The following is a 12,500-nucleotide window of genomic DNA, read 5'->3' as shown; positions in this document are numbered from 1 at the left end:
ATGTTGACACAAAGTAACAAAGTGTTTACATGTTGATGTTGACACAAAGTAACATGTTTACATGTTGATGTTGACATGAAGTAACAGTGATTACATGTTGACACAAAGTAACAACATGTTTACATGTTGATGTTGACATGAAGTAACAAAGTGTTTACATGTTGACACAAAGTAACAAAGTGTTTACATGTTGACACAAAGTAACAAAGTGTTTACATGTTGATGTTGACACAAAGTAACAACATGTTTACATGTTGATGTTGACATGAAGTAACAGTGTTTACATGTTGACAAAGTAACAACATGTTTACATGTTGATAAAGTAACAAAGTGTTTACATGTTGATGTCTTTGAAGTTTCTCTCGTCTCGCTCACAGAGTTTAGGCGGCGACAGGAAGCTCGTTAGCGATGAGTGTTTTTTTGGGGCGGGGCTTATCGGTGTGACCAGGTGGTTTAGGCCCCTCCCCTCGCTCTTCTTCTCTTCAGTTCTCCTGGCACACGTGGAGTCTGGCCTTCGAAGACGAGGAGGAGGAGGACTTTGCCGACAAGGACAGCGGCGCCGCGCGGTGGGACGAGGGCGCCGTGAACTTGGACTTCGCTGCCGCCGCCGCCATCGAAGACGACGTCGATGAAGAGCGGGGTCCGGGCCGCCTTGGCGTCCTGCAGCGCAGCCCGTCGCCACAGGGGCAGCGCTGGAACAGCTCCAGGCCGGGGGTTCCCTTCCGGCGGCGGTGTCGCGTGCAAACCTGTCCCCCCTGCAACACGGGTTTGCAGATGCGGGTCCAGAAGTGTCGCGCGCAGCACAGCCCCGGGGAGCAGTCGGGGGAGCGCACACAGGGGGCGCCCAGCTGGCCTGCACACAGGGAGCAGATTACACAGGGAGCACGTTACACAGAGAACACATTACACAGGGAGCACGTTACACAGGGAACACGTTACACAGGGAACACGTTACACAGAGAACACGTTACACAGGGAACATGTTACACAGGGAGCACGTTACATAGGGAACACGTTACACAGGGAACACGTTACACAGGGAACACGTTACACAGGGAGCACGTTACACAGGGAACATGTTACACAGGGAGCACATTACATAGGGAACACGTTACACAGGGAACACGTTACACAGGGAACACGTTACACAGGGAGCAGGTTACACAGGGAAGATGTTACACAGAGAACACATTACACAGGGAGCACGTTACACAGGGAGCACGTTACACAGGGAATACGTTACACAGGGAGCACGTTACACAGGGAGCACGTTACACAGGGAACACGTTACACAGGGAGAATGTTACACAGGGAACACGTTACACAGGGAGAATGTTACACAGGGAACACGTTACACAGGGAGCACGTTACACAGGGAACACGTTACACAGGGAGCACATTACACAGGGAGCACGTTACACAGGGAGCACGTTACACAGGGAGCACGTTACACAGGGAGCACGTTACACAGGGAGCACGTTACACAGGGAACACGTTACACAGGGAACACGTTACACAGGGAGCACGTTACACAGGGAGCACGTTACACAGAGAACACGTGACACAGGGAGAATGTTACACAGGGAGCACGTTACACAGGGAGCACATTACACAGGGAACACGTTACACAGGGAACACGTTACACAGGGAGCATGTTACACAGGGAGAACGTTACACAGAGAACACTACACAGGGGGCATGTTACACAGGGAACACGTTACACATGGAACACGTTACACAGGGAGCACGTTACACAGGGAGCATGTTACACAGAGAACACTTTACACAGGGAGCACGTTACACAGGGAGCACGTTACACAGGGAACACGTTACACAGGGAGCACGTTACACAGGGAACACGTTACACAGGGAGAATGTTACACAGGGAACACTTTACACAGGGAGCACGTTACACAGGGAGCACGTTACACAGGGAACACGTTACACAGGGAGCACGTTACACAGGGAACACATTACACAGGGAGAATGTTACACAGGGAGCACGTTACACAGGGAACACGTTACACAGGGAACACGTTACACAGAGAACACGTGACACAGAGAACACGTTACACAGGGAACACGTTACACAGGGAGCACGTTACACAGGGAACATGTTACACAGGGAACACGTTACACAGAGAACACGTGACACAGAGAACACGTGACACAGGGAGAATGTTACACAGGGAGCACGTTACACAGGGAACACTTTACACAGGGAACACGTTACACAGGGAACACGTTACACAGAGAACACGTGACACAGAGAACACGTTACACAGGGAGAATGTTACACAGGGAGCACGTTACACAGGGAGCACGTTACACAGGGAACACTTTACACAGGGAGCAGGTTACACAGGGAGCAGGTTACACAGGGAACACGTTACACAGGGAACACGTTACACAGGGAGCACATTACACAGGGAGCACATTACACAGGGAGCACGTTACACAGGGAACATGTTACACAGAGAACACGTTACACAGGGAACACATTACACAGGGAAATGTTACACAGGGAGCACATTACACAGAGAACACGTGACACAGAGAACACGTTACACAGGGAGCATGCTACACAGGGAGCACGTTACACAGGGAGCATGTTACACAGGGAGCATGCTACACAGGGAGGATGCTACACAGGGAACACGTTACACAGGGAACATGTTACACAGAGAACACGTTACACAGGGAACACATTACACAGGGAACATGTTACACAGGGAGCACGTTACACAGAGAACACGTGACACAGAGAACACGTTACACAGGGAGAATGTTACACAGGGAGTACGTTACACAGGGAGCACGTTACACAGGGAGAATGTTACACAGGGAACACGTTACACAGGGAACATGTTACACAGAGAACACGTTACACAGGGAACACATTACACAGGGAACATGTTACACAGGGAGCACGTTACACAGAGAACACGTGACACAGAGAACACGTTACACAGGGAGAATGTTACACAGGGAGCACGTTACACAGGGAGCACGTTACACAGGGAACACTTTACACAGGGAGCAGGTTACACAGGGAACACGTTACACAGGGAACATGTTACACAGGGAGCACATTACACAGGGAGCACATTACACAGGGAGCACGTTACACAGGGAAATGTTACACAGGGAGCACATTACACAGAGAACACGTGACACAGAGAACACGTTACACAGGGAGCACGTTACACAGGGAGCAGGTTACACAGGGAGCACATTACACAGGGAGCATGTTACACAGGGAGCATGCTACACAGGGAACACGTTACACAGGGAACATGTTACACAGAGAACACGTTACACAGGGAACACATTACACAGGGAACATGTTACACAGGGAGCACGTTACACAGAGAACACGTGACACAGAGAACACGTTACACAGGGAGAATGTTACACAGGGAACACGTTACACAGGGAGCATGTTACACAGGGAGAACGTTACACAGAGAACACTTTACACAGGGGGGCATGTTACACAGGGAACACGTTACACAGGGAGCATGTTACACAGAGAACACCTTACACAGGGAGCACGTTACACAGGGAACACGTTACACAGAGAACACGTTACACAGGGAACACGTTACACAGGGAGCATGTTACACAGGGAGCACGTTACATAAAGAACACGTTACACAGGGAACACGTTACACAGGGAACACGTTACACAGGGAGCATGTTACACAGGGAGCATGTTACATAGGGCGCACGTTATACAGGGAACACGTTACACAGGGAGCAGGTTACACAGGGAGCACGTTACACAGGGAACACGTTACACAGGGAGCACATTACACAGGGAACATGTTACACAGGGAACACATTACACAGAGAACACGTTACACAGGGAGCACGTTACACAGGGAGCACATTACACAGAGAACACGTTACACAGGGAGCACGTTACACAGAGAACACGTTACACAGGGAGCACATTACACAGGGAGCACGTTACACAGGGAGCACATTACACAGGAAGCACGTTACACAGGGAGCATGCTACACAGGGAGCACGTTACACAGGGAGCACATTACACAGGGAGCACGTTACACAGGGACTGGTCTGGGCCAATCAGAGGCCTCGATGCAGAGAGCCAGTGGGTTATGAATGAAGAGAACAAATGAAAACTCTTCTTCTTCTTTTAGGAGGAATCGACTGTCACAAGCACAGAAAACGTCAGTAGCTGTAAAAACTGACGATCCTTGAACATGTCACGAGCATTAACATTAAAACATGTCGGATATTTAGATTATTTTGTTTTAGAATTTGTGTAAAATAATTTAAACTTTTCTTTTTCATAGTTTTATGATTTATTGATAATAAGTTATTAAGAGTTATAATACATTATAACAAGTTTTCTATGAGTTATAACAAGTTATTATGAGTTATAATGAGTTATTACGAGTTATAACAAGTTATTATGAGTTATAATCAGTTATTATGAGTTATTATGCGTTATAACAAGTTATTATGAGTTATTACAAGTTATAATAAGTTATTATGATTTATTATGATTTATAACAAGTTATTATGAGTTATTATGTGTTATAACAAGTTATTATGATTTATAACAAGTTATTATGAGTTATAATAAGTTATTATGACGTGTTCTACTTTACTCATCATGGTTCATCTCTAAACACAACCCAGTCGGTCCATAATAATAATAACAATAATAATACTCATGGCTGACCTTTGACCTCCGCCCTGCCTCTCTTCCTCCACCCTCGGGACGGAGCTGTCCTCCCTCCGTCGTGGTCGGGGATCATCTGAGACGTGACGGCGGCGTCGGCCATGCAGACGTCTGCAAGAGGAGGAACACCTGAGACTTCATGTTGATGAAGAGGAGGAACACCTGAGACTTCATGTTGATGGAGAGGAGGAAGGAGGAGGGACAGAAAGCCTTTGATCTTACCGTTGCTGCAGCGGTTGCTGGGGCAACACATCCCGTCCCTGTGGCAACGCCTCTTCCTCCTGCGACAGGTGTGGCAGCGCGGGGGGGCGGAGCCTTGAGAGGGGGCGTGGCAGTAGCTCCCCTCACTGCACTCCAGGTCACTGATGCACTGATGGAACTGAAGAGAGAGAGAAAGAGAGAGAAAGAGTGAGAGAGACAGAGACAGAGAGAGAGAGAGAGAGATGACGTCATGGGCACACACTCTCACACACTCTCTCACACACGCACACACACACACGCACACACACACACACACACACACACAGAGACACACACACACACACAGACACACACACAGAGACATACACACACACAGACACACACACACAGACACACACACACACACACACACACAGAGAGACACACACACACACACACACACACACACACACACACACACACACTCACCGCCAGGCCCAGGCTCGGCCCCCACGTGCTCCGGTTGGCGGGCAGCGCGTGCCCCTCCCTGAGGATCACGGTCCGGATGGAGTTCAGTCGGATGCGCGACCCCGCCGAGCCGCGGGAGCACGCCGCGAGCACGAGCGCGACACGCACCATCAGCAGCAGGTGACGGGTCATGACCGGTGCTGCAGGTCGAGGAGCAGAAACCATGACGTCACAGACCCTCCGGCCTCCGTTAACATGTACAGGTGAGCTCTTATTTTGAAAAGCAGATACCCAATCACGACTTACCTAGAGCTCGCGGGACGTCCGGCTACTCTCTCCGGTGGGTCCCCGGTATGTCTCCTGTTTTTCGGTGAGTCTCCGGTCGGCCAGGTGAGTCTCCGTTGTCTCACCGGTGTGTCTCCGGTGTCTCCGGTGGGTCAGGTGTGTCTCCGGTGTGTCTCACCGGTGTGTCTCCGGTGGGTCTCCGGTGGGTCAGGTGTGTCACCGGTGTGTCTCCGGTGGGTCTCCGGTGTGTCTCACCGGTGTGTCTCCGGTGTCTCCGGTCCCGCTGCTCGTGCCCAGGTGAAGCTCCTCGAGCCTTTATAGGACACGCGCACATCGATACCCGCGCGCCCCCTCATCGATACACCTGAAAGGGGGGGCGGGGGGGGGGGCATGTAGTACTTGTTATTGTACTACCTCAGAGGTACATGTAGTACTTGTTACTGTACTACCTCAGGGGTACATGTAGTACTTGTTACTGTACTACCTCAGAGGTACATGTAGTACTTGTTACTGTACTACATCTCAGAGGTACATGTAGTACTTGTTATTGTACTACCTCAGAGGTACATGTAGTACTTGTTACTGTACTACCTCAGAGGTACATGTAGTACTTGTTATTGTACTACCTCAGGGGTACATGTAGTACTTGTTACTGTACTACCTCAGAGGTACATGTAGTACTTGTTACTATACTACCTCAGGGGTACATGTAGTACTTGTTATTGTACTACCTCAGGGGTACATGTAGTACTTGTTACTGTACTACCTCAGAGGTACATGTAGTACTTCTTACTGTACTACATCTCAGAGGTACATGTAGTACTTGTTACTGTACTACCTCAGAGGTACATGTAGTACTTGTTACTGTACTACCTCAGAGGTACATGTAGTACTTGTTACTGTACTACCTCTCAGAGGTACATGTAGTACTTCTTACTGTACTACCTCAGGGGTACATGTAGTACTTGTTACTGTACTACCTCAGAGGTACATGTAGTACTTCTTACTGTACTACCTCAGGGGTACATGTAGTACTTGTTACTGTACTACCTCTCAGAGGTACATGTAGTACTTCTTACTGTACTACCTCAGGGGTACATGTAGTACTTGTTACTGTACTACCTCAGAGGTACATGTAGTACTTCTTACTGTACTACCTCAGAGGTACATGTAGTACTTGTTATTGTACTACCTCAGAGGTACATGTAGTACTTGTTATTGTACTACCTCAGAGGTACATGTAGTACTTGTTACTGTACTACCTCAGAGGTACATGTAGTACTTGTTACTGTACTACCTCAGGGGTACATGTAGTACTTGTTACTGTACTACCTCAGAGGTACATGTAGTACTTGTTATTGTACTACCTCAGAGGTACATGTAGTACTTGTTACTGTACTACCTCAGAGGTACATGTAGTACTTGTTACTGTACTACCTCAGAGGTACATGTAGTACTTGTTATTGTACTACCTCAGGGGTACATGTAGTACTTGTTATTGTACTACCTCAGAGGTACATGTAGTACTTCTTACTGTACTACCTCAGAGGTACATGTAGTACTTGTTACTGTACTACCTCAGAGGTACATGTAGTACTTCTTACTGTACTACCTCAGAGGTACATGTAGTACTTCTTACTGTACTACCTCAGAGGTACATGTAGTACTTGTTATTGTACTACCTCAGAGGTACATGTAGTACTTCTTACTGTACTACCTCAGAGGTACATGTAGTACTTGTTATTGTACTACCTCAGAGGTACATGTAGTACTTCTTACTGTACTACCTCAGAGGTACATGTAGTACTTGTTATTGTACTACCTCAGAGGTACATGTAGTACTTCTTACTGTACTACCTCAGGGGTACATGTAGTACTTGTTACTGTACTACCTCAGAGGTACATGCAGTACTTGTTATTGTACTACCTCAGAGGTACATGTAGTACTTGTTACTGTACTACATCTCAGAGGTACATGTAGTACTTGTTATTGTACTACCTCAGAGGTACATGTAGTACTTCTTACTGTACTACCTCAGGGGTACATGTAGTACTTGTTACTGTACTACCTCAGAGGTACATGTAGTACTTGTTATTGTACTACCTCAGAGGTACATGTAGTACTTGTTACTGTACTACATCTCAGAGGTACATGTAGTACTTGTTATTGTACTACCTCAGAGGTACATGTAGTACTTCTTACTGTACTACCTCAGGGGTACATGTAGTACTTGTTACTGTACTACCTCAGAGGTACATGTAGTACTTGTTATTGTACTACCTCAGAGGTACATGTAGTACTTCTTACTGTACTACCTCAGAGGTACATGTAGTACTTGTTATTGTACTACCTCAGAGGTACATGTAGTACTTCTTACTGTACTACCTCAGAGGTACATGTAGTACTTGTTACTGTACTACCTCAGAGGTACATGTAGTACTTCTTACTGTACTACCTCAGGGGTACATGTAGTACTTGTTATTGTACTACCTCAGAGGTACATGTAGTACTTGTTACTGTACTACATCTCAGAGGTACATGTAGTACTTGTTATTGTACTACCTCAGAGGTACATGTAGTACTTGTTATTGTACTACCTCAGGGGTACATGTAGTACTTGTTACTGTACTACATCTCAGAGGTACATGTAGTACTTGTTATTGTACTACCTCAGAGGTACATGTAGTACTTGTTAGTGTACTACATCTCAGAGGTACATGTAGTACTTGTTAGTGTACTACATCTCAGAGGTACATGTAGTACTTGTTATTGTACTACCTCAGAGTTACATGTAGTACTTGTTAGTGTACTACATCTCAGAGGTACATGTAGTACTTGTTATTGTACTACCTCAGAGGTACATGTAGTACTTGTTACTGTACTACATCTCAGAGGTACATGTAGTACTTGTTATTGTACTACCTCAGAGTTACATGTAGTACTTGTTATTGTACTACCTCAGAGGTACATGTAGTACTTGTTAGTGTACTACATCTCAGAGGTACATGTAGTACTTGTTATTGTACTACAGCAGGTGACCGGTGGGACGTTGGCGCCTCCCTGTGGTTGCATGTTGAACTGCAGCCGACAGACAGAAACCAGTAGAGCAATGCATGCTGGGAGTTGGACCACGTGATGTGCGTGTAGTTCAGGAGCTCAGGGTAAATACTTTATATACTTCTGGAAGTTTAAATATATTATAAATGATGAAGTGAAATTAATAATCCATGAACAGATGGAGCTCAGTGTCTGACATCAGAGTACACAACATAATGTGTACTAGTAGTTCAACATACTCTGATGTTTCTGTTTTAAATGACAGGTTAACTTGCTGTGAGTGTGTCACTCACTTCCTGTGTGGAGAACCACTTCCTGTTTTAAAGTTTCCTCCTCCTCCTCTTCTTCTTCCTCCTCCTCCTCCTCCTCCTGAAAACCACTCGCCCCACAAGCATTCCAGCCTGAAGGTTCGTCCTGTTTACTTCACTGAAGAAGAAGGAGAAGGAAAGGAGGAAGAGGAGAAGAGGAAGAGGAGAAGGAGAAGAGGAAGAGGAGAAGGAAAAGAGGAGAATGCTGCTCTCCAGGTTTTTCTGCCGTTTCAAATCTCCAGGACTCAGAATCTTCTCCGTGAGTTCAACATCTGGTTCTTAAAGATACAAATACTACGAGTACTGCTGAGTGTGTACTATTACTACACATACTACGAGTACTGCTGCTCCTAAAACTACTCCTACAGTTCTCCTGCTTGTACTCGTACTTCTCTAAGTGAGTGTGTGTGTGTGTGTGTGTGTGTGTGTGTGTGATTGTGTGTGTGTGTGTGTGTGCTTGTTTAACCAGCCTTCTGGGGACTCTGTTTGCACATTGTGGGGACACGCCTTTCTAGATTTGAGCTTTAGGTTTAGTTAAGATTATACTGTATGGTTTAGTTATATTTAAAGTTAGTTATAGATATAGTTGTAGCAGTGGTGTAGTGGTCCCTGGAGAAGTGGGTATACTCGCGCAAAGGAGAGTTGTTGATGACGGTGGGGGGGGGGGGGGGGGGCGGTGCTAGTAAGATTTTTTTTTTATTGGAGCACACTCCGGGGGCCAGTCCAAAACAGCTCGGGGACCGGATTCGGCCCGCGGGCCGCCTATTGAAGAGCCCTGCCATACAGCAAAGGATAAACGCCCTGTTTTATAAATAATGCGCACCAGGCACCAGCGGTGTTTGAGAAGTGGGTAAACGCAATGCTGACTGAAAAATAAGTGGGTATACGCCGTATACCTGCGTATACCCTGGACTACACCACTGAGTTGTAGTTCTAGTTAGTTATATAGTTCTAGTTGTAGTTCTAGTTCTAGTTGTAGTTGGTCGTGGACTCGTGAATATAATAACGTTCTCTTCCTCTCCAGGCCGGTCCGGTCTGGTCCGCTGGTCTCGGGTCCGGCTTCAGCAGTCAGCCCCCATCCAGAGGTAACCATGGTAACCACGGGACTCACACTAACAACCAGGCCGTTAGCTGTGAGCTAGCATGCTAACATGCTGTAGCATATCGGTTTGCCTTGTAAACACAGAGTACAGCTGAGGCTGATGAGCTTCTGCAAGGAATGATGTACTTAAACGACTGATAGTACTTATACGACTGATAGTACTTATACTACTGTTAGTACTTATACGACTGATAGTACTTATACTACTGTTAGTACTTATACGACTGATAGTACTTATACTACTGTTAGTACTTATACGACTGATAGTACTTATACTACTGTTAGTACTTATACGACTGATAGTACTTATACTACTGTTAGTACTTATACTACTGATACTACTGATAGTACTGATACTACTGATAGTACTGATACTGTTTAAAGTACTACACTGTATGAAGTAAAGCAGAGCTAGAGGAATGAAAATAAATGTAAGTAGGAGTAAAGTACTTTCTGTTGATGTCTCTCTCTCTCTCTCCCCCTCTCTCTCTCTCTCCCTCCCTCCCTCCCTCTCTCTCCCTCCCACCCTCCCCAGATGCATTTGTCCGCTACAGTTTCGGTCGCCCCGTCCTCTCTCTCTCTCTCCCTGCCGGTCAGCAGTGTCGCTTCACCGTGACGCCCATGTTGACCACGGTGGGTGACCTGCTGCGTGACATCACAGCCAAGGACCCCGGGGTGCACACGGCCACCCTGCTCACCGGAGGTGAACCCCCCCCCCCCTCCACACACACACAAAATATGATCACTTTTTAAAAATATATATATATATTTGTTCAAAATATGATCACTTTCTAAAACATTATCAATCATTTTTAAATATCATATTTTTTTTTATATCACTTTCAAAAATATGATAAATATATTTTTTAATAATATATATATTTTTTTAAATATGATCACTTTCTAAAATATTATCAATTCTTTTTTTTAATATCATTAAAAGAAATATATTTTCACTATTTTTAAATATGATCATTTTTTTAATATTATCACTTTCTAAAATATCACTATTTTTTAAATATTATCATTTAAAAAAAGCTATTATCACTTTCTAAAATATTATCACTTTTTTTGGATATTATGATTTCTTTTTAAATATGAGTACTTTCTACAATATGATCACTGGCCTGGTTGTGGGGACAGGATTCTGTACAACCAGGCCAGAAACACACTGACGAGGGAGATCAAGGTAGCTAAGAAGAGCTACACTGAAAAGCTGGAAAAAAAGTTTTCAGCCAACGACCCCTCGTCAGTTTGGAGAGGCCTGGAAGTACTCACCAACTACAAGAGACCATCCCCCCCCACTGAGGACAATCACCGACTGGCTGACGACCTGAATGTCTTCTATTGTAGGTTCGACAAGCCCACTTCCACCCCGCCCAACTGCTCCATCATCGAACAATCACCTCCACTCTCTGACTCACCTCTCCCATCCAACCCCCCACCGGCACTGAGGATCTGCGAAGAGGATGTGAGTCGGCTCTTTCAGAGGTAGAAGATCAGGAAGGCTCCGGGCCCAGACGGCGTGTCCCCCTCCTGCCTGAAAGTCTGTGCTGACAGCTGTCCCCATCTTCACGGAGATCTTCAACCGATCACTGGAGCTGTGAAGTCCTTCCTGCTTCAAGCGCTCCTTGATCATCCCGGTGCCCAAGAAATCCTCCATCACAGGATTAAATGACTACAGACCCATCGCCCTGACGTCTGTGGTCATGAAGTCCTTTGAGAGGCTGGTGTTGACCCACCTGAAGGACGTCACAGGGCCCTGCTGGAGCCCCTGCAGTTTGCCTACCGTGCAAACAGGTCGGTGGATGACGCAATAAATATGGGACTGCACCATTTACTGCAACACCTCGACTCCCCAGGGACATATGCAAGGGTTCTGTTTGTGGACTTCAGCTCTGCATTCAACACGATCATCCCGGAGGTTCTACAACCCAAACTCTCCCAGCTCGCCGTGCCAGCCCCCACCTGCCGGTGGATCACAAACTTCCTGACAGACAGGACGCAGCAGCTGAGGCTGGGAAAAACCACATCCAGCACCCGGACCATAAGCACTGGCGCCCCCCAGGGATGTGTGCTCTCTCCACTGCTCTTCTCCTTCTACACCAACGACTGCACCTCAGAGGACCCGTCTGTTAAGCTCTTGAAGTTCGCAGACGACACAACGGTCATCGGCCTCATCAGGAACGGTGACGAGTCTGCGTACAGACGGGAGGTTGAACGGCTGGTCCTCTGGTGTGGACAGAACCACCTGGAGCTGAACAAGCTCAAGACTGTGGAGATGACAGTGGACTTCAGGAGGAGCCCCCAACACTATCCCGCTCACCATTCAAAATAGCACTGTTCCTGCGGTGGAGACCTTCAAGTTTCTGGGATCCACAATC

General features: G+C 46.5%; 2 protein-coding genes across 8 annotated transcripts in view; one reads left to right on the top strand and one right to left on the bottom strand.

Moving 5' to 3' along the window:
- Nucleotides 1–123: 123 nt before the first annotated feature.
- LOC130212253 (dickkopf-related protein 2-like) lies at nt 124–4,988 on the bottom strand. The gene is made up of 3 exons (XM_056443449.1): nt 4,938–4,988; nt 4,716–4,826; nt 124–853 (listed from the first exon to the last, which is right to left on the bottom strand). The coding sequence occupies exons 1-3, from the start codon at nt 4,966–4,968 to the stop codon at nt 483–485; spliced, it is 513 nt and encodes a 170-aa protein (XP_056299424.1). The 5' UTR covers nt 4,969–4,988; the 3' UTR covers nt 124–482.
- A 4,079-nt stretch (nt 4,989–9,067) lies between these two features.
- The window catches only part of LOC130212226 (calcium uniporter regulatory subunit MCUb, mitochondrial-like), a 9,055-nt gene continuing 5,622 nt past the window's right edge, over nt 9,068–12,500 (top strand). Inside the window, exons 1-3 of one of the 7 annotated variants that reach the window (XR_008835249.1) lie at nt 9,068–9,273; nt 10,039–10,108; nt 10,652–10,819. Coding sequence is in view for 4 of the 7 variants with exons in the window: in XM_056443416.1 (XP_056299391.1) it covers nt 9,217–9,273; nt 10,039–10,108; nt 10,652–10,819 (295 nt within the window). In the remaining 3 variants the exon portion in view is untranslated. The remainder of the gene's footprint in view (nt 9,274–10,038; nt 10,109–10,651; nt 10,820–12,500) is intronic. The other 6 variants (XR_008835247.1, XR_008835248.1, XM_056443416.1 and 3 more) reach the window with 6 other exon arrangements.

Source organism: Pseudoliparis swirei, chromosome 21, assembly GCF_029220125.1.
Source record: "Pseudoliparis swirei isolate HS2019 ecotype Mariana Trench chromosome 21, NWPU_hadal_v1, whole genome shotgun sequence".
Taxonomy (NCBI): Eukaryota; Metazoa; Chordata; class Actinopteri; order Perciformes; family Liparidae; genus Pseudoliparis; species Pseudoliparis swirei.
Note: the sequence above shows the minus strand (reverse complement) of the source record. Positions and strands in the feature narration are given on the sequence as shown.

Bases quoted from the DNA above. Each gene is read 5' to 3' on its own strand.
- LOC130212253 (XM_056443449.1), bottom strand. From the start codon at position 4,968: ATGTGTTGCCCCAGCAACCGCTGCAGCAACG. The intron at 4,827-4,937 runs GTAAGATCAAAG...CTCCTCTTGCAG, and splicing joins CAGCAACCGCTGCAGCAACG to ACGTCTGCATGGCCGACGCC. The intron at 854-4,715 runs GTCAGCCATGAG...CCCTGTGTGCAG, and splicing joins AGGCAGGGCGGAGGTCAAAG to GCCAGCTGGGCGCCCCCTGT.